Below are 26262 nucleotides of genomic sequence, written 5' to 3'. Positions count from 1 at the left end.
AAGTCTGTTTCTACAGTATCAAGAACATTCATTCCAAAATAAAAAGTTACATTTCAGTACTGTCAGTGTGATGTACTACTTCCATCCACATCCACGAAGACCGTATTCTTTAGAAATGGATGGTTGAGGCCACGTGGAAATTTTTCAGTGGTAGCTTTCAGTAAAAATTAAATCATAAGGGCGCCTGGGTGGCTCAGTTGGTTGGGCGGCTGCCTTTGGCTCAGGTCATGGTCCAGGAGTCCCTGGATGGAGTCCCGCATCGGGCTCCCTGCTTGGCGGAGAGTCTGCTTCTCCCTCTGACCCTCTCCCCTCTCATGTGCTCTCTCTCTCTCATTCTGTCTCAAATAAATAAATAAATAAAAATCTTAAAAAAAAAAAAATTAAATCATAAAATAAGTATACTTACCTGTTATCTAAACTTTAATATTTACACTAACTGCAGGAATAGTTGAAATGAAAAAAACAACTCTTTTATTTTTAAGCTTTATTTTATCACCCTTATGAAACACACATCAGAAAGCGTATCAACAGTGCATCTTATGGTAAGTCAGTTTACAACAAAACTGAACAAGGCAATTGTGTTTACAGAAAAAGTTTTCAGCAAAAAACTACACGCAATACAGTCCATTGAAACGCAGTGTCCGTACTTTTTAGGTATATAGGAAAGTGAAAAATAAAAGTTCTTTGCTACTTAGCAAGAAAAAACAAGTCTAAAAGACTTGAATAGGAATCAGGGATTTTGGGATTTCAGAAAAGAACTTCTTGGTACTGATACACATCTACATTTATAGTCCCATTTACTTTGAAAAAAAAAAAAACAACAAAAACTCACAAACAATAAGACATCACCAAGAACAGAGAACCATAGTGCCAAGAAATGCCAAGACCAATAGGCTACTGAAACAACTGGTAGAAATGTTACAGACTATTCACTGTGTACTGTAATATTCTTGTAGTTCTGAGGTGAAGGTAAACCAACAGGAGAGAATACTCCTTATAACTGGCTTTGGTTTTGAGTGATCTTTCACATTTTTTCTAACCACACCTTCTTATTAAAAACATAGCAATTACATGTTACTGAGGGAAAAGAGGAGTAGATTTTAATCCTCATAACCAACCTCTCCAGTGCTGATATAGGAAGCCATGAGCTGCTACCATCTACTGATCATAAGAGGATTTCTAAGAGTGATCAAAAAGGTAACAAAGATGGAGCCCTTTTTGGGAAAAAAATATCCCTTCTACCCCAGATTTGACACTGTTAAGAGGCTATAAAGGAATGTTAAATCATTTAAGATTTTCTCAACAAAGAATTAAGAATGAAAGAGTAAGTCCTGCCGGAAAAGATATTAACAGCTTTACATTCTGCAAAGTAAATATTCTACAGAGATGCAGCTTTAACTTTTTTTTTTAATTATAATAAACACTACCATAAGGTGCTAGAACTCTGAGGCAAGTGCATACTGATACCCACTGTACCCAATGTGCAAAGGGAAATTCGGAGATGGCTAATCCCGTTTCTTTCTGATCCTGGATATGCATGAGTATTGATGCACACCAAACACACAAAAACTGGAGTTTAAATATTTATTTTTAAAAATTAGGTCAAACTGAATATGGATACCTAATCTGGTTTTATAAGCTCTAAAAATGATTTTCTGGGGAAACGATGATGAGGAATGTGTAGGAAAGGCAATGTTCTATGCTACAGGTACCACATCTGGATTTTTACAAAGAAATGATCACTTTTTGATCATAAACTAGATGGAAGATTATGAATACCAGTAAGGAAGCTGTTTTCCTCCCCTCACCTTTCTATTTTTATGACTTTCCTTTTTTTTCTTGACTCTTAAATTTGGCAGATTTCTGACAACCCATGCTAACAAAGTAATACAGCCGTCCACAATTCCAATAACCAAAGCGATTCTGTATCTGTATGCATGATTTAGAACACGTCACCACGTCTGCTCTCACACACTCCTGACATCATGAATACCAGTAAGAGGTGAGCCTAGAAGGGGAAGGCAGTTGCAATGGGGGGGAGGGGCACGGGGAGCAGGGGAGTAACTGCATATAATTCTCTTGCTGACAATCAAGAGTCTAACAAAATAAGCTCTTTTCTGCACAACAAGGATTAATGGTCGGTTAAGGCAAGTAAGACAGAATGCTTCTCTTTGCCTCTATGAACTTATGTACAGTTTCCTTTAGGATACTTTGGAAGCTACTCTGTTTAATGGGAAATAACACTCAGGCAATCATCTGATAAGCTTCCCATGAATTCCAGCATTTATGGTGAGATAAACATAACCCCATGATTATGACAACTGTCTGAAAAGCACAAACAGCGAATCTAAAAACATTAATCCTCATAAGCAATGTAAAGAACAACAAAGTGCTGAGCTGTAGGAAGATGAATAAAAACTTTTTACCAGGAAAACAAAAGGTTGTATAGACTTTATATCTTATATCCTGAAGATCACCTTAACTACCACCTATAAAATATACAATCTCCTAAATGCTCTCTGGTTTATAGATATTTCTTTTATAGCCCATTTCTCCTATAAAATTGCAGCAAAAATAGTTAAAATTGTTTACCTCCTTCTTAAATATCCACAGTCCTTGTCGATTACGTGCCACTGTGTCTACCTACTGGTCATCACACAATTAAAAAAAAAAAAAAAAACCTGACAAACAGCGAGGTTGGAGTGGCGGCTAAGATAGCCAAGCATGACACCCTGCAGCATCAGGCAGAGAAACAGCTAACCTTGAACAAAATGAAACAAATTCGTTAAATTTCTGGGTACTTTAAAAACTAAAATATGTATGTCCCTCTGTAACTAAGAAAATGTAACTTATCCAAATCCAAATCCAAGAGGTTCTGAGGAGTTCCACATGATAGAGAGTCCACATCTTTATATCCAGGGAGAAAGCTTACTAGTAATACTAATTTGGAAGGACTACCATCTCAAGTAAAGGTGATTTACTGAGCACCTTAAGAAATGGAAATTCTCAGCTAATGATGACCAAAAGCTGGTCTGTACGTGACCACATTTGCCAAGAAATAAATTCTATCAGAGAGCCAGAGTAGTAAGATTTGAAGAAGGAACCTGGTATTAAAAATGGAACTAGATCCCAGGAAGAATTAGATTCTGCCAGGTCACTCTGGCTTTCCATCATATGTAATATTGGGGGGGGAAAATCAAATATGAGTAGTTTCACACTTACAAAATAAAGGTAAACAAAGGAAATTTTGGATTTTTATACTATGTGACTCAATCCAAAAGTTATTCCAAGGAAAAGGCAGAGGTGCAATAAATTATCATCATCTGGGAGCTTTCACCCAAATGAGTTTTAATATTTTTCAGGAAACACAAGGCACTTGCTTAAATCTTTGACTGTCTCCACATCCACCAGACTAAAAGTTCGCCATGATGCGATGCCATCTGTACCCTAATCTGAAGGACGCCACTTAGCATGTACCCTTGCATAAAATTCTAGGTAAAACACGTAGTTACTGAGTGTCTCCTCCAGAGCCTCACCCAGTAACTAGGATATTGTAATCACCCATCAGTTACTACAGTGCTGATTTTCATTAAATTACAAAAACTACAATGTCACGCTGCCGAGTCAAACTAATGGCAGAAACGATCAAGTCAGAACGTAAGACCTAAGAAGAAAATGATGACAAAGTGTTACCTGCATCTGATGAGCAAACACAAAGGAGCCGGGAAACAGCATGTGAGCGCTCAACCGTGGATGTGCATTTATTCCAAAAGGGTAACCGATGCCCTTAGCAGGGTGAAAGCCCAGTTTATTCATATAGAAACACACCTTATGCCCAGAGTTTCTCTTCAACTTCCTCTACATGGCAGCACTGTTTCTGGCAGCATTCCTGATCACAAATGTGCTCAGAGATTGAAATATAATCTAGAAGGCAAGTTAAATAAGAATTCAAGGATCTTTTTTTTTTTAAAGGTTAACTTAACATATCTCAGCATGCTTTTAGCAGCTGGAGTACCAAAAAGAAGGCAATCCTTGTCTCAATGAAAACAAAGGAAGGGACAGGTAAAACTGTATTTATGGTTTTGTTCTAAGAGCAGCCAGTTTTGGCTCAAGGCATAGCAGAGAGGGAATTACCCCGAAGAGTTGCTATACTGATGACCACAAACCAAAGGAAGACATCCAGTGGTAGCAAGTGCAATCTCTTACCGCAAGAGGGTAATTGTTTTATTATTCCTTTAAAATGCAGCCAATAGTTGGAGTTAGTGCTATCTTTTACTGAGGTGTCGGACTCCACTTGCTCTCCTCGAAATCGAGCATTCGAGTTTTGAAAGTGGCTAGCTAGCGACCTCCTCTGAATGTTTCCCAAGAACCAAAGATTTCCTATAGAATAATCAATTTATACGTCTTTTCTGGGCCAAAAATTTACCATGACGAAACCATGGAAGAAGAAGAAATTGGAAAGGCAAGAGGGAAGGAAGCACAGACGTTAACTTAGGGAAAGAAAGACTACCTGAGATCAAATTTGTCCAAAAGAGTAAGGTTTAAGCGACAAAAACCCTCGCCTCTTTACCCTGCCTCTCAAAAAGAAAATTCCTAGGTTTTTAGTAACTTCAAGAAAATCAAAATCTCCGTGTATATATTTCACCCTAAAAGAATCATAAAAATTGCATCTTTTGGTAATATTTGGTTCAGGTTTGAGAAAGACAGTAATATTAAACTTCTTGTAGTATCAGAGGAGGGAGGGAGGATCTGCAAATGTCATCTTTGGTAGTTAATGGGCTAAAAGCTATAAAATCACCATTTAAATCACAGGAGGCATCTTTTTTCAATTCTGTGGCTTTAACATAAAATATTTAATTCAATGCATGGTTACTTAGGCTCATCAATTAGTCCCTTAGCTCCCTTAAAATCTAGTTAGCGTCTTCTGTAATACAATTCCACAGTGTCGAACACTACACATCGGTGTGAATACAACAGCAATAAGACAATCCAGGAATGCCGTGAAATTCAGCATCAGGACGCTAGCAGCATACCACATCCCCATGCTCGGAAGCCTACCTGCAGTTTATTTGTCAGGGTTTTTTCTTTGTGGGGGTGGCGGTGGGGTGAGAAAGGGACATGCGCTAGCCTAGAATACCTGCCCTTAAGAAGAACTCATTGGTATTCTGTGTTCATCGGTATACATGGAAGAACCCAGTGTTTCTAGTCACCGAAGCTGCTACCCCTACAAACATTTATGTTTTAGGAAAGCTTAGGTCTCCAGAGTACCGGTTATACTCTCAAACTTTTATTTGAAAACAAACCAGCTCATCCATTTCTGAGAGGGCCAAAATGAGAAATAACAGTTCCTCCTAAGGGCACATACTAGACACTTACAATTTTCCCTTGGGGACCACGCCACAAGGCCTTTTGGCAATTCATAAATCAGCCTCCTCACACCATATTTGGCTTCATAATAAATATTAAGGGTGAGTTCTGAATAATACAACTGTAAACAACTCAAATGTCAGATAGTAATTGTGATATGAATAGGGAAGATAATTCATCCTCTGAAATGTAAATTCCTAGTTGGGCTCTCAATAACCTGCGGGGAACACACAAGGGAAGACTCTATGAGGAGGCTTCCAGCAGGGCAAGTTATAAAAGGCTTTTTCCTTAGGAAAAAAAATTAAAAATTTTCATTTAGATAAGGAAATAAGAAGAAAATTCATAACCTGTATACAACTTTTTTTTGTATAATCAGTGCTTTATAAAGGTTTCCTAAGTTTTAAACCTTTGAAGTCAATCTACCATAAAGTGGGAGGAATCCATAATTACAATTCCTAAAACCACATCATCAATCCATGTTCACAAACTCATGCATACCAGCATCCTGCGCCCAGGGACACATTAGATTGCCGTGAATCCTTCTAAGAAATCTTTACGAGAGTTTCTTCCTTTCTACGTCCATCCTATGAGAGCTACACCTTTCTTAACTTCCCTGCAGTCAAAAGCCAGACCATCTGGGATGCTGTTCCTCTAGCTTCTCTTCAGCTACAGAGAAAGGCAGGGAACGGGTGAAGGGAGACACAGGGGAGGGAAGGGGATGATGGAGAGAGGAAAGAAGGAAAAAAAAGAATCCTGGATTATTCACTTTCTCTTTGCCTATTTTTTCTTTTCCCTTCACTGAACATCTTTCTTTTTGACCCACTTCAGTTTCCATCATTGCAGGCAGAACTGTATCTTGAGAAATCGTACAATGATCACAGGAGATTCAGTACAAAAAAGATGAGCTAATACAGGGTCTCAAGGAGATTTGAGGATAGGGCGATCTTTTGCTTTGTTCCAATCACTTTAAGAGAGTTTCAGCGTAACTCAGTCTAGACTCATTTGTTCTGAACCTCTCAGGAATGAACGATTTTCTCACTTACATTCTATCAGAGAGACCAACTCTCAAAAAACATAGATCCTAAATCTGACAGATAGGAAACAGCTGGGGAGAGACAGGCATAGACCATACTAGCTCACGAGACTCACACTATAAAGCACACTGACTCAAATCTTCCCTAATCCTTCATACCTGCACACCCACTCAAGCACACACACTAGAATAAAAATTGTGCAAGATCAAGCATCAGCTTTCTATTTGAAAAGCCTTAATTAAAAAAAAAAAAAAGAAGTAGATAGGCTCACTGCAGTTTCTTTAAAGGAATATTCAGTACTACCGTACTCCTTTAAAAAAATTCGTAACTCAGTGTTAAGAACACAGTAGGTAATTGCTGCTTGACGGTTACTTAACAATGACTGGGAGCATCCAGGGCCAGCTATGAGTATCAGTGATAAGGAAGAACCATCTGACGTCACATAAAGGAACAATCTGTAAGGGATGTCACCAACTCTTGACAAGTTTGTTAATATTCACTATGACATGATATTATTCATCCTTGCTTCATGATCACATGAAATAATTAATCTTTTTAGGTTACATACTGAAGAGCAGCACTCGCCCTACTGCACAAAAAAAGGTTGCCCATATGGATGCTCTAAAACCCCTCAATGTATAGCTGAGAGGTCTTGTCCTACTCAGTGCCAAACGTTTGCAATGCAGCCACTGCTTGAGCAATGGCTGCACATGAGTAGGATTAAGTAAATGTACAAAGTATTCCCTTAAAACGGTAAGGGGGTACTTCTGCATTCAGATATAGAATACAATAACCCAGGAAATGGAGGAGGAGAAACAGGAAAGAGTCCTTAGGTTACTGATTAAAGCAAAGTTTGATACAGATATCCCCTCTTGTAGGCACTCAGCGGGTAGAATGTAGCCACAACAAACTTGCCATCAAACATCCTTCCAGTCAGTAATTTCTGAGCAGCTTTGGAATCACCAGCATTTGCATACTCAACAAAAACCTGTAAGAGGGCAGAGAAAACAAAGTCGGCTTCATTTCCATCAAGACTGTTCTAGAACAGGGCTTCTCAAACTTTAGCGTACACACACGTATCTTTTGGGGGCCTTGTTACAATGCAGACTTGTTTTCAGGAGGTCTAAGGTGGGCCTGAGTCTCTGCATTTCTAAATCAACTCCCAGGTGATGCCAATGAGGCTGTTTCGTGGACCACATTTTTGGGCAGCAAGGTTTAGAATACTTCCTTAACTCTGTTCGGTTCTGAAAAACCCATGGAAGACAAGCTGAGTGAAAAATGTACATCCATTGGCCATGTTCTTGCAGGAGTGGTGAACAGCACTGGACACTTGCCAGAGGAAGGGCCAAACAGCCCAGAGAGCAAATGCACTTCACAGTGCCCCAAAGATAATCCACACCTTTAAAAGCAGAAGGAGGAAAAACTACTGGTCAAAGTCACTGGATTTTATACCTATTAAAGATTTGTAAAAGCCATAACTACAGTGAGGAGTTAAGTTTAAACCAGGTATTTTCCTTTTAAAGAGTATCTGCATTCCAACCTGAGACAGATAGAGGATACAGCGTAATAATTTATGCTCTTTTTGTTGATCTAAAGCCAAAGTTCCTGGGAGGGGAAATCATTTTAAATGACTTGTCTTCATTTATCCATAACTTTTTGAACCAGAAAAAGAATGGCCTCATCTTCTTGTTACTTGCTCATTCGTGATGTCAACAGGCTTCAAACTGGGATGCGAGCATCCTAGACACTCTTTCAAAGGGAAGCAAAAATAGATTGCTTGAGGGAAATCAATTTCCAGATTCTTAGCTTTCACCTGTACCTTCTCTTAAAATCGGATCTACCTAGAAGTTCGAGGCAGATTCTCCTTTTTCATTTCCCCTTTCCTAAGGGCCCTTCTCCCACTTGACAAAGTTATTTCCAAAATGTATTAAAAACCTCCAGGGCATGGGGGGAAAAAAAAAGACAATTCCAAATATAGTACTTTTTAAATGAATTTTCCTTCGTTGGTAAACAAAACACTATGCCCAGCCTATGACCAATTGCTCACTCCCTGTCTTATGTGAGTATTTCGGATGTATTAAGGATGTATTAAGGATGATGCATGACATCAGACCTCAGATATTCTGGCCTGTGATGGGATTTTCTGAATTCGTGTATATTGTAAAATGGAGAGGTAAAACACACTTTTCCACTTCCATGCCATGACTATTTTCAAGCTACATATTCCTCATAAAGACAAAGTAGAGATCATCCAGTGCTAAAAATTGCCCTGATTTTCATATATATAAAGCTAAGTGGGGATTTTCAGCTATTCCTAAAAGCCATCCTTAACTGTGCTATTAGCTGGAGATAAAAACACTTCCAATCGGCCCACTCAGTACAGTCAGTCAAGGCTATTTACCTTAAATCTAACTACATGGGGATAATGTTGATAAAATTCTGATGATTTAATAATGACTTCTTCCAGAGTATGTGTACTTCACGTAATAATGTAGGTGAGACCTATATTATCCAATTATATCATAAAACACATACTCTAATCTGTCAATGATAGTTTTATTCATTTTAGAAATACTTAATATTTTATATCCCTTTTTTTTTTTTTACAGAAAATAAAAGTATATGCTGGCTGTAGGACCAGTTAGTTCTCACGGCATATGCTTTCTCACTGAATACAAAAGAAAAGTTAGAAGATGATGTCCAGGAAGAATGAAGCTCTTTCTGATTTTTTTTTAACCTGATTCTCAATGACTTCCAAATCCATACACCAAAGTTCAATGAGTAGACATGCACTTACGGAAGGAATACCATGCTCTCTAGCACACTCCTCGCTTCACAGATAACCTACAATTTTATACATTATCATTCCAAACTAAAGAGGAAAAACATTTTTATAAATTATAATGGGATTAAATAATTGTATCACTTTAATCTTGATTACTTTTGTAATTATAAGATCCGTTCCCTAATTTAAGTTTTTAGTGATTTTTAAAATAGTCCTTCAAAAAAAATCCACAGCATTGTTAATCTGAATGGAAAATTCAAATGAAGACTGACTTTGCCAACTAGGTAACAGACATTTCAAATAACCTGGAGAAGTTAAACCTGTGATTCCATGAGTTCATCAGTTGTTTTCATTCTCCTCTAAATGTCAACAAAAGCTTCTTAACGTAGCAAATTTCCTCTAGCTGTTGAATATTTATTTTTTTGTATCATTTGAAAGCTTGATACTTCTTCCCCGAAAATATTCCTCCTGTTTTTCTATTCTGTGTCTTCCATTTCATACTGATGGTTGAGGTTAATATCGGGTCAGATCACGTTAGTCCTTCAAAGTCTTCAAAGACCTTCCCCTCTCATTTAGAGTAAAAGCCAGTGTCAGTTCGAGTGCCACAAAGCTCACCCTACCTGATCTGCCCCTACACCCCCTCACCTCTGTGAGCAAATCCATCATATCCCCCTCTTTCTCACTCTGCCAGAGTCACACTAACCTCTCACACCTGCCAGGCAAACTCAGGGCCTCTGAACCTGCTGTTCCCAAGCCTGTAACTCTTTTCCTTACCTCCTTCATATTTCAACTCACACGTAACGTCAGTATGGCCTTCCCGACCACTGCCACGTGACTGCAATCCTCCTCACCACAGCACTCCTTAAACCTCTTCTCCTTAGACCTTTTCCCCCACAGCACTTATCACTATATCACTAGACCCGATGTGATCACGAAGGAAAATTTCCCCAAATTATGAACAGTCGGACAAGCGAGAATGGGCGAGTTCGCATGGAACGTGTCCTATTAGTGTTTGCTTTCCGGGCACTTCCGTGCACTGTTTTATCAGGGCCTAGAACATAAGAGATGCTCAATAAATACCAGTTGACTAAATAAACAGCAATGATGTCTATAGTATATTGCTGACACTAAATGAGGTAAATATTATTTCTACATTGGCAATAACTTTTCACTAAGCTTAGAGGGAAATTTCTTTCATTTCTTTCTTTAGTTGCCAAGCATTTTCATAATACTGAACCAAAGGATAAAATAATAATCTACAACAAGAGGTGATTTCACCCACCAGAGGGCACGTGGCAGTGTTGAGAGATACTTTTGACTGCCACACCTGAGAACGGGGAGTGGGCAGGAGGGCATCTATAGGGCAGAGAGCAGGGATGCTGCTAAATACCCAGAATGCACACGACCGCTCCCACAACAAAGAATTAGCTCAAATGTCAATAGTGTCAAGGTTGAGAAACCCTGAATAAAACAATATTCTGTTCCCAGAAAAATAATACTACAGATGAAAGATCTTCAAAAGAGCTTTCAAAAGATTTCTCTAATATTCTTTGCCAAAAAATTTAGAATCATAGTTTTAGCCTATATATTTTATAGATGAAAAACGAAGGGTTACCATCACGAAGCCGGTCACGCTGAGGCCAGAGCACAGATTTCAGGACCCTCAGTCAGTGCACTTGCCTCCTTTAAGTCAGCAAGGATGATTCTATTACAATGAGCACCGAACCTAAATGGTTTTCTGCCTCTACTTAATCAGAACAAAAGTAGGCCATAATATTTCTGTAGCTGACATGACCTAAATTAGCATGTGATACAGTTGGGGTCACTGTTCACAATGGCTCAAAAGTAGAGAACATTTTTTAAGAAAAAAATTCTAACCCATAAAAAAACCACGTGCATATCACAGAACCTTGGGAAAAAAGTGAAAAGGACAAGAAAATAAAAACATCCATGATGCAAAATTCATCATTTCTAGCAACATTTTTGTGTACATACATCTTTCTATAGAACTAAAACATTTGTTCAGAATTTTAGTAACCTCTCAATAATTCTGAAACTAAAGAAACATTCACTTACTTGTCCTCTGCCAGGATTTTCCTTTGGAACAAGCAGAGATACCACTGGTCCATATTTTTGACATTCCTCTTTTACATCCTCTACAACATCTGATTATGAAAACACAGAACAGTAACCACTTTGCTGTAATTACCAAGCATTCATTATTTAAAAATTTTAAAGCATCAAAGAATTCAGAAATCCGTATCTAAGTAAAGAGGTCATTTTCTACATCTAAAACTAAGCTTAAGAATAATATAAATTCAATGCACTTAATAATTCTTTTTATATGTTAAATTTAACATTTTGAATAGTTAATATTAAAATGATTTTAAAAACAAAACAGGGGCGCCTGGGTGGCTCAGTCGTTAAGCGTCTGCCTTCAGCTCAGGTCATGATCCCAGGGTCCTGGGATCGAGCCCCGCATCGGGCTCCCTGCTCAGCAGGAAGCCTGCTTCTCCCTCTCCCACTCCCCCTGCTTGTGTTCCCTCTCTCATTGTCTCTCCCTCTCTGTCAAATAAATAAATAAAATTTAAAAATAAATAAATAAATAAATAAATAAAAATAAAAAACAAAACAAGTCTTCTTCCCACTTTTCCAACTGCCTCTCTTCCTCTCCCTGAAGGCAACATCAGTTTCTTCTGCATCCTTCCATAAATATTATAAGCTTATACAAGCAAACATGATCATGTATGTTTTCTAAAAAAATTCCAATCTTGCTTTTCCTTTACTTACACATTGCATCTTTAAGATTCTTTAATATCACTGTGTGAAATTTTCTCATTTGTTTTTATTGCTGTGTAGTTATTTCAGCTTATGAGTGATCAATAAATTCTCCACTGTGTCCCCTACTACTAAATAAACTATTTCCAAATGTTTTGCCCTTATAAATACTATAATAGATAAACCTGTATATATCTCATTTCATTTATATATTTCCAAGTTGACTCTAGAAGTGGAACTGTGAGGACAAAATGAGTATGAATTTGTAATTTTGTTTTAGAATTACCAATCTGCCTTTCATAAAGTTTAGCAATTTAAACTCTCTCCAATGATGTGAAGTGTATTTTGAAAATATTTTTCTATATTCTACCCATAAGAGGGTTATCGAATATTTTCACCGTCAATATGTTAGGTGACAAAGATCTCACTGTACGGTTTTAATGAGCATTTTGATAAATGAGAATGAAGTACAGGAGACAGAGGTGCACATCCTCTTCTATAAACTGTCTACTGATATCCTTTACCCACTATTTATCGGGTTGACATATAAGGGCTCTGTGTTTGTCTGTGTTAAGAGCTATGAAGTAATTTTTCCCTTTATTTTCTTGATTTGGAATCTTGATCTTAATCTTGATTTACAATCTATTTTGGTCTAAACTGGAAGGTTTGAATCCAACTTCCTGCCCAACCAGCACCAAGATTACAAGACAGCCATCCCAACATGTATGATTTCTAGCTAAGCAAGTTCCCCTACCACTAGTAAGCATTATCTGATGCCGATCTTGCTAATCAGAACAAAGGTATTGAATGCTACTATATTGTCTGTTGCACTTTAGTTTTTAGAGTCTCTTTTTAAAGATGTATTTATTTGAGAAAGAGAGGGAGAGAGTGTGTGCGCAAGAGCCGGGGAGGGGGAAAGGGGGTGCATGCTCCAGAGCCGGGGAGGGGAAGGAGAGAAGCAAACTCCCTGCTGAGCACAAGACATGGGGCTTGATCATGAGATCAGGAGATCAGGACATGAGCCAAAACCAAGAGTCGGAGGCTCAATCAACTGAACCACCCAGGAACCTCAGTTCATGTAAGATTTCTTTTTTTTAAGATTTTATTTATTTATTTGAGGGGGAGAAGTGAGAGGGAGAAGCAAACTCCCCGCTGAGCAGACGGCCCAACACGGGGCTCAACCCCAAGATCATTACCTGAGCCGAAGGCAGACACCTAACTGAATGAGCCACCCAGGCGCCCCTCATGTAAGATTCTTAAACACTAAGATTTAACAGCAACATTTAAACACTCAATGTATTTATAAGCAGGAGAAAAAAAAAGCGTTATACAAGATACAAAGAAAAGAGTAGGCACAGTATGCCCAAGCTTGAGTTTTATAGAGATAAAAATTATTAATAGAATTCGGTGATGAAGACAGTAGGTATACTGACTTCAAGGACATTAAGTAGTATCTTTAGAATCCCCGATACCACAATGACCTGATTAAAACAATGTTGAGGGCAAGACTATTCTTTCACATAAATAGGCACCCTGAAAAGTTGAGGTTGCAGATTCTTACAACTACTACAGATTCAAAGAAATTATGTTTATTTCATTTGTCAGATAAATAAAGCTCAGGAATACAAAATAATTTCCCCTTACAAGAGATAGTGGGGTCAAGTTAGCTTTATCTGTAATGGTTTAATTTTCCACAAAGAAAATGTTTAATACTAAGTAACTGATACTTTTAAATTTTGTTCTGTTTTAGTCCATTCACCACTCTGCTTTCAGATTGCTCTTAAGAAAACCTCAGTCTGACTATAGCTCTCTCCTATTTTAACTTTTTAATGGTTCTTTATTGCATTCAACAAAGAACAAATATTTATTGGGTACTTATAAGCCAGGGACTTAGATTCTACCCCTGGTATAAAGTTCTTTTGTGTCATATTGCAATGTTATCATCTCTCAGATAAAATCCAAATTCTTTAACATAGCAAACGAATCTGTTACGTATCTGTATTCTTGGCTATTTAACTTCAACTGATTGCTCCCCAATAAACATCCTTAGAGCCACACTCCAGTTCACGATTCTCAGAACACGCCACACTTTCTCTCATCTCTCTTTGTGCCAGTTCCTCACCACCCCTCAACTTTTAGCCAAGCAATTCCACCTACTAACAGAGCTCAGATATCACCCCCATAGACACATCCCCATGGGTCACTCAGCATGAGTTAAGTCCCTTTCCTCTCTGCCTCTGTGTATTACCCTACTTTCAGAATTATCAAAACTCTAACCATTTGTTGCTATAACTGTCTCTCTTACACTAAAGACAAGGAATAATCCTATAGTGGCAAGTACAGAGCCAGTCCTCAGTAAACACATCTCGAAGGAATGAGTTGTTAAAAGCAAAACCAAGAGCTAAGACAGAGAAATGGAAGCACAAGGCAGGACTAGAAAGAACAGATGGAAGGAACATGCTGGGAAAATTAATCTTTATTAATTCAGTAAAGGCTTATGAAATGTAAAGGAGTCCAAAAGGCCCAAGGAATCATCTTAGCCTACACAGGCTGCTATAACAAGATGCCACGGACTGGGTGGCTTCCACGACACACATTTATTTCTCCAGGACTGAGGGCTGGAATTCCCACAGCAAGGTGTAAGCAGATTCAGGGTCTGGTGTAGCCGGCTGCCTTCCTGCCATATCCTCACATAGTGAATAGAGCTCTCCTGTTTCTTCCTCTTTTTTAAAAGGTCGTTAATTGGGGGGCACCTGGGTGGCTCAGTTGGTTAAGCGTCTGCCTTCAGCTCAGGTCATGATCCCAGGGTCCTGGGATGAGTCCCACATCGGGCTCCCTGCTCAGCAGGGAGTCTGTTTCTCCTTCTCCCGCTCCCCCCCTGCTGTGCTCTCTCTCTCTCTGTGTCAAATAAATAAATAAAATCTTAAAAAAAAAAAAAGAGGTTGTTAATTCGGACATGAGGGCCCCACCCTTAGGACATAACCTAATCCTATTAAATCCGAAAGGCTCCAACTCAAAATACTATCACACTGGGGACTGGGGCTTTGCCACATGATTTTGGGGGGGGACATATCCAATCTAAAGCAGAAATCAAAAAGTGAGGTATTTTAGAAATCATGTAGTTCAATATCCTCAATTCAATACGTCTACTCTAGAGTTAGTTACAAAAGACATTAAAATACAATTTAGGAAGCAGTTACCTTCGTATTCCTCTTCATTCTCAAGATAATCATCATCCAGCACATTCAGTAGTCTTAGCACTGGAGTAGGAAGCATCACCAGATCTTCAATATGAGGGGCTGTTAAGGTTCATTTTAACACAGTTAAATGTAAACTCACCAAAATAAATGGATGAACACGAGGCAAAGCTCTGATGTCTTATCTGATTGTCAAATGACCAAGAAAAAAATAAAAGACGTATACAACTTACCGAAAGGAATGCTAAAGAAAGGGCTGCACAATGCCATTTCAGCAGGAATTCTTCTGAGTGGATCATCATGAAGCATGCTAAAACACAAAAACATGTATCTTTATCATTATGGTCAAATCTTTTGAAAATGAGGGGCACCTGGGTGGCTCAGTCGGTTAAGCGTCTGCCTTGGGCTCAGGCCTGGGATTGAGTCCCGCATCAGGCTCCCTGCTCAGCGTGGAGTCTGCTTCTCCCTCACCCTCTGCCTGCCACTCCCCTGCTTGTGCTCTCTCTCTCTCTCTCACAGAAATAAAATCTTTTAAAAAATCTTTTGAAAATGAAACCATTAAAGAAAATTAAAATGTCTAAATGTTCATCACAACATTAATTATATTAGCATGGCTTACTGAGCCATTCACCTACAAAAAATATAAAAGCTATTTCTTTTTTTCTTTTTAAGATTTTATTTATTTATCTGAGAGAGAGAGAGAGAGAGAGAGAGCACAAGCAGGAGAGGGGCAGAGGGAGAGGGAGAAGCAGACTCCCAGTGAGCAGGAAGCCCGACACAGGACTCAATCCCAGAACCCGGGATCATGACCTAAGCCGAAGGCAGACACACTTAACTGACTGAGTCACCCAGGCACCCCAAAGCTATTTCTTTTTTTTTTTTTTAAGATTTTTTTTTTATTTATTTGAGAGAGAGAGAATGAGAGAGAGAGAGAGCACACGAGAGGGGGGAGGGTCGGAGGGAGACGCGGGCTCCCTGCCGACACGGGACTCGATCCAGGGACTCCAGGATCATGACCTGAGCCGAAGGCAGTCGCTTAACCAACTGAGCCACCCAGGTGCCCCCCCAAAGCTATTTCTGAGTAAATGGTTCAGTAACTCATGAAACAAACTTATGGCACAATATTATATTTTAATTTAAAATGATGTTTTTGATTAATAAATGCAACATAGGAAAGTGATCCATACTATATAACATTAAGTGAAAAAAAAAAAAAAAAGCTAGACGTAAATTTAGGGTAATCCAAATTAAAAAAAAAAAAAAAGATGACAGTGGTGACATGATTTCTGAATTCTATCAAATCCCACTAATAACAGCACAACTTGGTAACAAAATCAAAAACCCATGGATGACATTTACAACAAAACTAAGTAACCCCAATAAATGCTAAAATACAAGAGGCTAGGGACAAACCATCAATAGTAGTAAGCCTTGCACCAGATCAACATCTGTATGGAAGGAAGAAGAGAAAAGCAACAGATGATCTGATGAAGCAGAGAAAATAACCCAAAATATCCAACAGGTCCTCACTGCAAAGCTCAGTAAGCCAAATGGAGAAAAGCAACTGTAACTACAAGGGGTTATACATTCTAATTCCAAGTGAATGCAAGGAGTCCTCTGTAAAATCTGAAGGGGTTGGAAAAATCTAGACATTATGACTTCTCAAAACTAACTAGCTGAAGCTCCCTCCCAGGGCAAAGTCCTACTGAGAACAGAAATCTTAAAAATGGAATCCAAATTGAGTAGGAGAGGGTAAATAAAAATTGACAGAGAGAGAGACACCAGGAAAAAAGGAGTGGAGGGGAAGAGCCAGGAGATTTCAGAATAAAAACACCCCCCCTTTTTAACATTACACAAAAACAAGAGAAGGAGCCCTACACAATTAGAAAAGCTATCCCAACTACACCTTCTTCTATAAGTTTAGGAAATGAATTTCATATAAAAATGAACCACATAAAAAGCACTGCTAACAAAATTATTACACAAAAGACAAGAACTGCAAAATGATAGCCCCGAGGCAATGAATGCATGCCAGAAAGACATGATCAGAACACAGATTGACACTATAACCTACTGTTTCAAAATGAGCAAAAGATGTTTTTTAAAATGATAAAAGATATGAAAGAGCAACATAAATTTAAATTAGAAAATCTCAATAATTAGGTAATAGAACTCAAGAAAGAATTAGAAATAGAACAAAAAAATCATTTCATAAAATAAAGCTAGAAGAACTTATAAGGATGAACAAACACAAGAGATAGTATCTTAAAGATAAATAGAAGGCAGAAAAGAACATTTTTAAAAATCCAAAAAGAAATAGGGACACCTGGGTGGCTCAGTCAGTTAAGCATCTGCCTTCAGCTCGGGTCCTGGGATCAAGTCCCGCATTGGGCTCCTTGTTCAGCAGGGAGCCTGCTTCTCCTGCCTGCCGCTCCCCCTGCTTGTGCTCGCTCTCTCTCTCCCTCTCTGACAAATACATAAAATCTTAAAAAAAAATCAAAAAGAATACAAGAGATAAAAAAAATTCAAGAGAAAGTAATGAAAATGAGTACTGTCAAAGAAAATCCAATATATGTAGAATAGGAGTGCCTGAAGGAAAAAAACCAAAGCAAGAGAATGAATACTAAAAGCAGTAATTTAAGGGGCGCCTGGATGGTTCAGTCGTTAAGCGTCTGCCTTCGGCTCAGGTCATGATCCCAGGGTCCTGGGATCGAGCCCCGCATCGAAGCAGGAAGCCTGCTTCCCCCTCTCCCACTCCCCCCTGCTTGTGTTCCCTCTCTCACTGTCTCTATCAAAAAAATAAAATCTTTAATAAAAAATAAATAAATAAAAACAGTAATTTAAGCACACCTTCCTAAAACAAACGAGCAAAAAGATCTGAAACTATCTATTTTCCTGAGAATATCAACCCAGAACAATCAAAATCAAGATATATTCCAGTAAAATCAATTAACTTTGAAGGAGATGAAATTGTCTGGCCATCTAGACAAAAAAGACCAAGTGATTTTTTAATATAAAGACAATTAGAAGTGTCTTTAGCCTTTTCAACAGCAACACTACAAGCCAGAATAAAACGGGACTAATATGTTTAAGACACCCAAGGAAAAAAAGTATGCCACTCATTTTCAAATCCAGATGAACAGACTCTCCAGTATAAGAAGCACAACTGACCACTGGCCCACAAGAACTCAGAGAACGTTAATCCTATGGCCTCTAGAGATCAAGCTTCAGAAACTAAAACGATGAGAGAGACAGCCCCCAAGGACCAGGGGTGAACAGTAACGTACAGTTACATGTGGAACTGAGAATAAATTCGAGTGTTAAAACAGAGTGTATGGCATGTAATGGTTATATAATCTGATGATGAAGATACAACTATTTTTCAAATGGAGGAAGAATGGGAAAAGCATATGCAAAAATAATCATTTTCAATAATCTTCCTAGAGTATTATGATTCTGAGACTGATTCTGAGACTGTTTTCATGTAAGCTGGAATAAAGCAAATGAGTAATTATAAAATATTCTAATTCTAGCATTCCCCTTGTCCTTAAGAACCAGATTTCTTCTTCGATGTCCAAGAAAATCAGATTTCTTGACATAGAAGGAGAAAGAGAGAGATGTGAAACAGAAGTTAAATAAAACCTCTGTGGTCTTGAATGTGAATTGGAAATACCAGTATGAACTCCGTCCACTTAAAATAAGGCCTAGAAACAATGACCGTCCCAGTAGCAAAGAGTATTCCTAAAATCCAGACTGTGTTTTTAAAATACTATTTCCTACTAAAAGAAATCAGGCTTCTCGAAGAAAGAAATCTGGCTACTTCCAGGTCTGGGGCAGGAAATGTATAAGATGAATTGGGAACATCCTGTCACATCAGAGAGCAAAGAAGCTGTAAAAGGTAAGAAGGCCCACCACAACCAACTTAAACGGCTCACATTCATCAAAGATGGGGCCATTTTAGCTTCAATTAGGATAAGAACTGCAATGAGTTGCAGTTACCAAATCAAAACACACTGAACTTTCAAAAGGAAATGGTGGCCCCTATGGAGGATGACAGGGAATCAACTCATTATGAAAACTAGGAAATAAAAAGAGAGAGAGAAATCAAGCATTTACTTTGTCTTTGGTTAACCAAATGAAGCGGAATGACAGAATGAGAACATCCCATTCTGCAGCCCCTAACAAAGTAATGGATCCAGGCACTGAATATTAACAGTTACTAACACATAAAATAGAGATGGTTACATTATGTGCCTCTTTATAAAAGAACACAATACCATCTACAGTCATGTCCCCCTCTGCAAACTGCACCCCTCTAGATACAACTACCAATATACAGGAAAAACAAAGAAATATATTAAGCTATACCAGGATTAACAGAATCAGCAAAATTCAGATTGCAGACAGCTATATTGAGCCAACACCCAGGTTGTCCAACAAAAAAAAACAAGGAAAAAGCGGGGTAAAAGATGGAAAAGGACCTTTCAGATTAAAGGACACTTAAAAGGGGGGGCGCCTGGGTGGCTCAGTCGGTTAAGTGGCTGCCTTCGGCTCAGGTCATGGTCCCAGGGTCCTGCGATCGAGCCCCACGTCAGGCTCCCTGCTCAGCGGAGAGCCTGCTTCTCCCTCTCCCTATGCCTGCCTGCCACTCCCCCTGCTTGTGCTCTCTCTCTCTCTCTCTCTCTCTGTCAATAAATAAATAAAATCTTAAAAAAATAAACAAATAAATAAAAGAAACTTAAAAGGGATTTTTGTTTAGAAAAGGAACACTAAACCATAGTGTTTAAGGATGTACGCTACAATGAAAACAAGGAAGTAATTACCATAAAAGTCAGGGCAGTGGCTACTTTTAGGGAGGAAGAAGGTCTGAAAATTAAGATGGGGACACAGAGAATTTCTGGGGTAGCTGGCAAAGTTTTATTTCTTGACCTGAATGGTAAATACAAGAATATTCTTAAGGATTCATGAAGTTAACATTTGTTTTCAGTATTCATGTTTTATTCTACAATAAAAAAAAGGTTCAAATGATTTGCACACACACACAGTAAAATACATAGAAAAAATACTGAAAAGAAATACACCAAAGTGCTAACACTAGAGAGTAGGTTTATAATTTTTATTTTGCTGATCACAATTCTCTGCAGCTTCCAAATTTAGTGTTAGTTGCACAATCAAGAGGGAAAAGATCCCAAATAACAGTCAATACTAGCAGCTCTTTCTGCCCACAGGTCCGTCCCCATGCTTTAATAAAATCACCTTTTTGAACCAAAACAAAGTCAATACTAGAACTTACATGATTTGACTTCCAAGTTAGAACCCATTACATAATTTCACAATGCCATCTTTTCATGTAAAATGTCACTTGTAAATCTAATACGAATCAGATAGTAACAGCTATTGAAAACTAATTTGTAAAACACACATACACAAATAAGTGCGAATAAAAATTTTAAGGTCTTATCTGAGTAAATTCTGCAGACTGTAATGTCCATTTCCTGGTTTTGATATCGTACTACAGTTATGTAAGATGTTACCACTGGGGGAAACTGGGTGAAGGGTACACAGACCTCTCTGTAACATTTTTGCAACTTCCTGTGAATCTGTAATTATTTCGAAATAAAAAGCTCTAAAAAAAACAACCCCCCCAAAAACCTAGTTGGAAGGTTTATAAGGCCATTATTCCAAAGAAAAAATAATATTCTGACTTGATCGAGAGATCAATCCTTTTGCAACATAATTATTTTGTTATTCATTTCTGGCCCATAATGCTAGAAATGTGAAAGGCCAACTATGTGATAATACACATTATGTCTTATTTTAAAATATCTAATGTGTTTGGACCTACTCAGAAATCAGAAACATTATATCTGTCCCCAGAGTTTCCAGCAGTTAATTATTTAAAGTATAATACATAGCTACCTTATTTTAAACTTTTTTTTGGTAGTCCAAAAGCAAACTCAGTCTTTAGTTAATAAAGACGCTCTTTAAAAACCTACTTTCAAAAAAACCCTAAAACAAACAAAAAAACCAAAAACCTAATTTCCACCAAGTACATAGGGCTGCCAGAGCTACAAGAGGCCTATCAAAGATACAGCTGCCAGGAAGAGCCTCTAGGTGATCACCAGAAATAATATAAATCCATTCAGTAAAATCCAAACAAAAACACAACAAAAATAAGCTTTATATAATAAATGTACACATAGGAACTTGAAAGTACACATGATGTACCTTTTGATAAGGTCTCTTAGGTGATAGGCTGGAATTGCGGCATTCACCACTGCTTTACTGGCAAATATGTGATCAATAATAGCAGAACTGTTTGCCTAAAAAAAGGGAGAAAAGTCTTCCTTTGGTTATTCAATTCATTCTGTATTTAGTGAGTACTAGCCACATAGCACTGTACTGTTTGGTAGGTAAAATGCAACAGAAAACACTCTCTTCTGAGAGCTTATAATCTTATTGGAGGAGATTATGTGCATAACTGTAAGCTTCTAGAGGAAGAACTTTTTTCTCTATTCTCAGCACCTAGCACAGTACCTGGCACTCTATATGAATATTTACTAGATGAATGAGTAAGAACAAATGCCAAAGCAACCATATCAAAATGTAGTTTAATACAAAGTGAGAAAATGAATGTGTGCCAGTAGAGTACTGAGTGTCTTGATGAGGAGTCTTTTAACTGTTTTCAGATACAAGTAAACTATCAGAGAGAAAGTAATGCAGTATTTAAAAATTGCGTCCATCACATTATTCATCATACTCTAAATCCTATGGAACATAACTTTTCTGAGTACTATGCTTTCTCAGAATGTGGAAGTGTATACACAAGTAAAAAGACCTAATACCATCCTTAATACTAAAATTTTCTGAATACTTACTATTACTATAGGCCACATGCTATGCTAAGAACTAGGTAGCATTTATTTTTTAACCTCAATATTTCTGTGAGAAAAATGCTATTATCCTCATTTTACAGAAAGTAAACCATGGTTCAGTAACGCTAAATAACTTAGTTTAAGAGGTGAAGGCAAGATATGAACCCTAGTAGTTTGACCTCAGAGCCCAAACTCATACTCGCTTGGCAATTTTGTCTCCACAGAAGATTATTAAAATATAAAATACTGTTTTTATTTAGAGGGGTGAATACTGGGGACTTCATACACACCATACTCCAAATTACATACAAAATGCCTGAATGTGACTTAGTTCTGATAAGCTCAGGGCCAAGCAGATACAGTCCAAAGGTCTCAAAGACAGTCAAAACCAATGCCAAGTAATTGATCTGTATTTGGATTAGTGCTGAAGAAAGAATACTTGGCCTCTTGATTGTGTGAAAGTACCAATGCAGAATAACGATACTAGTTTTACTTGCATGGTAGCATTTTTTGCCAAAAGCAAGCATTAGGTACACCCACAAGACAATTAAAGCATTCCTTCCAGGAATACTTCTAGAAACAGATGACTAAGGGCTGAAAAGAAATAAAACTCTACATGGCACAATAGCCATACACAAATTATATATTACTAGATGCTCAAAAAATACTTGTTGCTTAATATCAAAACCAATGATGATTCCTAAACATTGTATTATTTATCAAACCTCTAGCCTAAAGGATACTGATACCATCAAAGCATTTAGGCCCCAGAATACGTTTGAAAACATAATATAGTTAATTCCTAAGTTATGATCATACAAAAAGTTTGTTGTTATGTCAGAGATTTGGAATTTAGAACTCATGTTCCCACAGAAACAATGTTATAAACAGTACTCACTTTACCAGGATAGCTCATATATGGACTATAAATTAATATAAAGCACTGTGGAACTTGGCCAGAATGCTAAACTCTGAATAGGAAGAACAGAATACGGAGCCCAGGTCTGGACATCCGGTGGTAAGATCTGGAGCAAGTGCCTTACGTATCTGTGCCTCCAGTTTTTCGTTTGTAGAATAACCAATACACTCTCTAATGATCCTCACAGAATTGTTAGGGAATTCAATGAGATTGTGCATTAAAATACTTTATAAAGTATTAACTGTAAAGCTTTATGTAAAGATTATCATGAAATTTATACTTGTAATATTGTAGGATGTAGTATAACTAAATCACTTCTGCTTTTTTTGGAAATGTGCATTTATTCGTTTTATCGAGCACTTATTACACACCGGGCCCCAGGCTAAGATCAGTAAGTACGCAATACTCACTAGCACATCTGTAGCTATGAAAATAAACAATAGCACTTAAGGTACCAAAAATGCAGGAAGAGGAGTATGTCAGAGATGAAGTAAACAGCGTCCCCAGTGAGAATCGTTATAAACTGAGTACTCTTAAATCAGAATTAAGGACTCCAAAGGAAAGCACTGGTACAGTTTACCTTCCATTCCTGAGATCTGACGGTATGTTTCAGTTTCATTCCTGAGAACATTTCCAGTAAAATGATTCCTAGGCTCCAAAGATCAACAGCTGAGGTACATTCTGTATCACTCTGCAGGCCAGCCTGGGCCAAGCAATTTTGCAGTTCTGCTTCTGGAGCCCGATACCCATCTGTCTGAATATACTTCACATCCTAAAGAAGATGAGTAAATATTACAACCAATAAAAAACTGTTCACTTTCCTTCCATCACCACAGCGTATTTACTTCTCTTAAAGTATAATAAACCACTGCCAAACTGAATGCCAAAAAAACTTTTAGTCCTTGGCTACCCTAATTATTTGGTTCATTAACTGGGCACTTCTCACAGGCAACACAGCAGCTCTTTTCTTTAGTCTCTTGTCTGTTAGGCACTGTTGATAAATAAGGACACTCTGCAAAGAGGTGACAAACCACCAGAACTGTTACGTGCGTTCTGCCACAAGACAGAGCACCAACACTGAAGGCAGCAGTAATAGTAATTACCTGTTAATTACCCTACCTAACCCAAACATCCATCCTTTTTTTACATGGTGGCAATGAAATCCTTTTTATTTGCTTCATCCCCAAGCGTTTCAGTATTTTAGATAGAAATATCTCTTAAGTGTCGACCAAAGCCACCCTGTTATTAAACTATTTCTTACCTGATTGCCTTCTTTGAAGCTAAGTCCAAAGTCAATGAGTTTAAAACATTCATTCTCTGCACTCCACAATATGTTACGTGGTTTGAGGTCTGCATGGACATAACCCTCATGATGAAGAAAAGCAAGGGCCTCCAGAACATCCCTGGCACAATGCTGTATCATCCACATGGAACAGCCCTGATGACTGGAATATAAAAGCAATTCCGAAACACTGACATCCAGGAGTTCAAGCAACAGACAGCGTGATGGCACATTTGGAGAGAAGTGGATTGTAAAGACTCCATACAAAGTCACTAGAAAAAGAAGTAAGTTATAATGCTTTAAAAATCAGACTCAGAATAAGTTACAGCTAACACAGACAACTGCAGTGCCAATCTGGGATACTCTAGGCAAGGATTACTCAGATGAGCATCACACTCCCACTGTAATTTATTTCTCCCAAAAGTAAGATTTTTTTGGCAACTGGGTTATTTTAATGAAACAAGATGAGAAAACCTCCCACAGCTCCTTACTAGTCAAAGATATTAAATATGGCACAATAATCAAATTGTATTTCACTAAGCACCAAGCAAAAATGATTAAAAATAAAATCCAAACCTTATGGACTCTTAAGATGAATATCACAACCCGCAAAAACAAAATTGGTTGAAAATTGGTTCTTGATCCAAAATAGCATTCTATAATCTAATATTAAAAGGAGGGGGAAAATAAATAAATATTACAAGACTAAGTCTTTCAAGATGACAATTTAACTTAATCTTGCAGCGATTCAACAAGTCCTCAAGCTTGCAAAAACTGCAAAAAAAATTTCACTCTTAAATACCAGGGTGTTATACACATCCTTTAGCAAGCATTAAAAAAAAAAAAAAAAGGCAACACTAGTGGTTAAGAAATTCTTCTCCAAAGTGGTAATATAAAAAAAGCAACTCTTCAAATTACACATAGATTACGCTTGCCAGGAAGTAAGACATTTCTTTATTAGCCAAAGCTATAACTAACTATAAACTCAGGGTCATGACAGTGAAGACTTTTCATAGATCAATCATCAGTGACCATCATATATCTTATATTTTGAATATCTAAATCATGTAACATAGTCTTACCAGGGTACAAGTATTAAGTGTTCCTAATTTTCACACTTCCAGAGGACTCCCATGTGAATACTGGGGTCATTTCGCCCAAATCCATACTAAATATGTATCAGATAACATCTGTACGAGTTATTAGCATTATCACAAGCCCTAGAAGGATTTCTCGTTTTTCACTGATAATGCAAAGATTCAAAATTTCCATACAAGAAATGACAAATCTAGCAAAGACATGTCTCCTTTCACTAGAAAAGATAACTCTACGCTAATAGGTGCTGCATTCTCCGAGGCAAAACAGAACTTAATTGAGCATCTATTACGTGACACTGGGCAAAGCAGACCCCCAACTCCACCCTACTGCAGAGTGAAGGGGGATGGGAAAGGGGCCTGGATCGGGTGACGAAGAGAGGGCCAGACCCACGTCTCCCGCCTTAAGGACAGGCGACGGAACGCCAGGCTGAGAGGGGGTGCACGGCTGGGCCGGGACCTGGGCAAGGAGGGAAGGGAGGCAGCGGCAATTACCGATGTTCCTGTGACCCTGCAACTGCTCCAGCGCCGCCCTCTCTTTGCGGAAACCATACTCGGCGGCCGAGGCCGCAGCGCCTGTGGTTCCCGGCGGTAAGAACTGCTTGAGGGCGCCGGGGGGCGAGCCGGGGGTGCCGCAGCAGCGCACCCGGTACACCGAGGCCGAGGAGCCGCTCCCCAGGCGGCTCTGTACCTGCCACAGCCGCCCGAAGGCTTCCAGAAACCGCGGCGGCTCCGCGCCCCACGCGCAGCCGGATCCCGCCATCGGTGTGGCCGGAGGGCACTGGCACGGCAGCTGAGGCGACGCCCGGGGCAGGCCGGCAGGGCCCGCGGTCACATCCCCGCCTGCCGGACCAGCGGCTCCGCAGGGAGGGGCCTGCAGCCGCCTCTCCGACTGCCGGGACCTCAGGCCGCCATGACACCGGAAACCGAG

The 26262-nt window shown here is 38.6% G+C and overlaps 1 protein-coding gene and 1 long non-coding RNA gene across 3 annotated transcripts; one reads left to right on the top strand and one right to left on the bottom strand.

The window, feature by feature from the left end:
* Positions 1 to 469: 469 nt before the first annotated feature.
* UHMK1 (U2AF homology motif kinase 1) lies at positions 470 to 26262 on the bottom strand. 2 transcript variants are annotated; one of them, XM_025892136.2, is made up of 8 exons: positions 25827 to 26261; positions 24217 to 24509; positions 23536 to 23727; positions 21390 to 21484; positions 15395 to 15471; positions 15165 to 15263; positions 11263 to 11351; positions 470 to 7389 (listed from the first exon to the last, which is right to left on the bottom strand). In XM_025892136.2, exons 1-8 carry the CDS (start codon positions 26092 to 26094, stop codon positions 7243 to 7245), a joined length of 1260 nt encoding a protein of 419 aa, XP_025747921.1. In that variant the 5' UTR covers positions 26095 to 26261; the 3' UTR covers positions 470 to 7242. The 2 variants fall into 2 exon arrangements, with proteins under 2 accessions (XP_025747921.1, XP_025747922.1); XM_025892137.2 differs by lacking the exon at positions 470 to 7389 and adding an exon at positions 7396 to 10237 and having other exon boundaries at positions 25827 to 26262.
* On the top strand, positions 22922 to 23882 carry LOC141371044 (uncharacterized). Its single transcript, XR_012375651.1, has 3 exons — positions 22922 to 23054; positions 23498 to 23557; positions 23653 to 23882. It is a non-coding gene; the product is annotated as an uncharacterized lncRNA (long non-coding RNA).

The sequence above is a fragment of the Callorhinus ursinus genome, unplaced genomic scaffold, assembly GCF_003265705.2.
Source record: "Callorhinus ursinus isolate GAN/ISIS: 27379988/994484 unplaced genomic scaffold, GSC_fseal_2.0 scaffold54, whole genome shotgun sequence".
NCBI classification, from domain to species: domain Eukaryota; kingdom Metazoa; phylum Chordata; class Mammalia; order Carnivora; family Otariidae; genus Callorhinus; species Callorhinus ursinus.
The sequence above is the reverse complement of the archived record's forward strand: the minus strand, read 5'-3'. Positions and strand labels throughout refer to the sequence as shown.

Coding starts and splice junctions, on each gene's coding strand:
- UHMK1 (XM_025892136.2), bottom strand. CDS start 26,094: ATGGCGGGATCCGGCTGCGCGTGGGGCGCGGAGCCGCCGCGGTTTCTG. Junction 21,485..23,535: donor TCAGATCTCAGGAATGGAAG/GTAAACTGTACC, acceptor CCCTTTTTTTAG/GCAAACAGTTCTGCTATTAT. Junction 7,390..11,262: donor AAAATCCTGGCAGAGGACAA/GTAAGTGAATGT, acceptor GCCCTCTTACAG/GTTTTTGTTGAGTATGCAAA.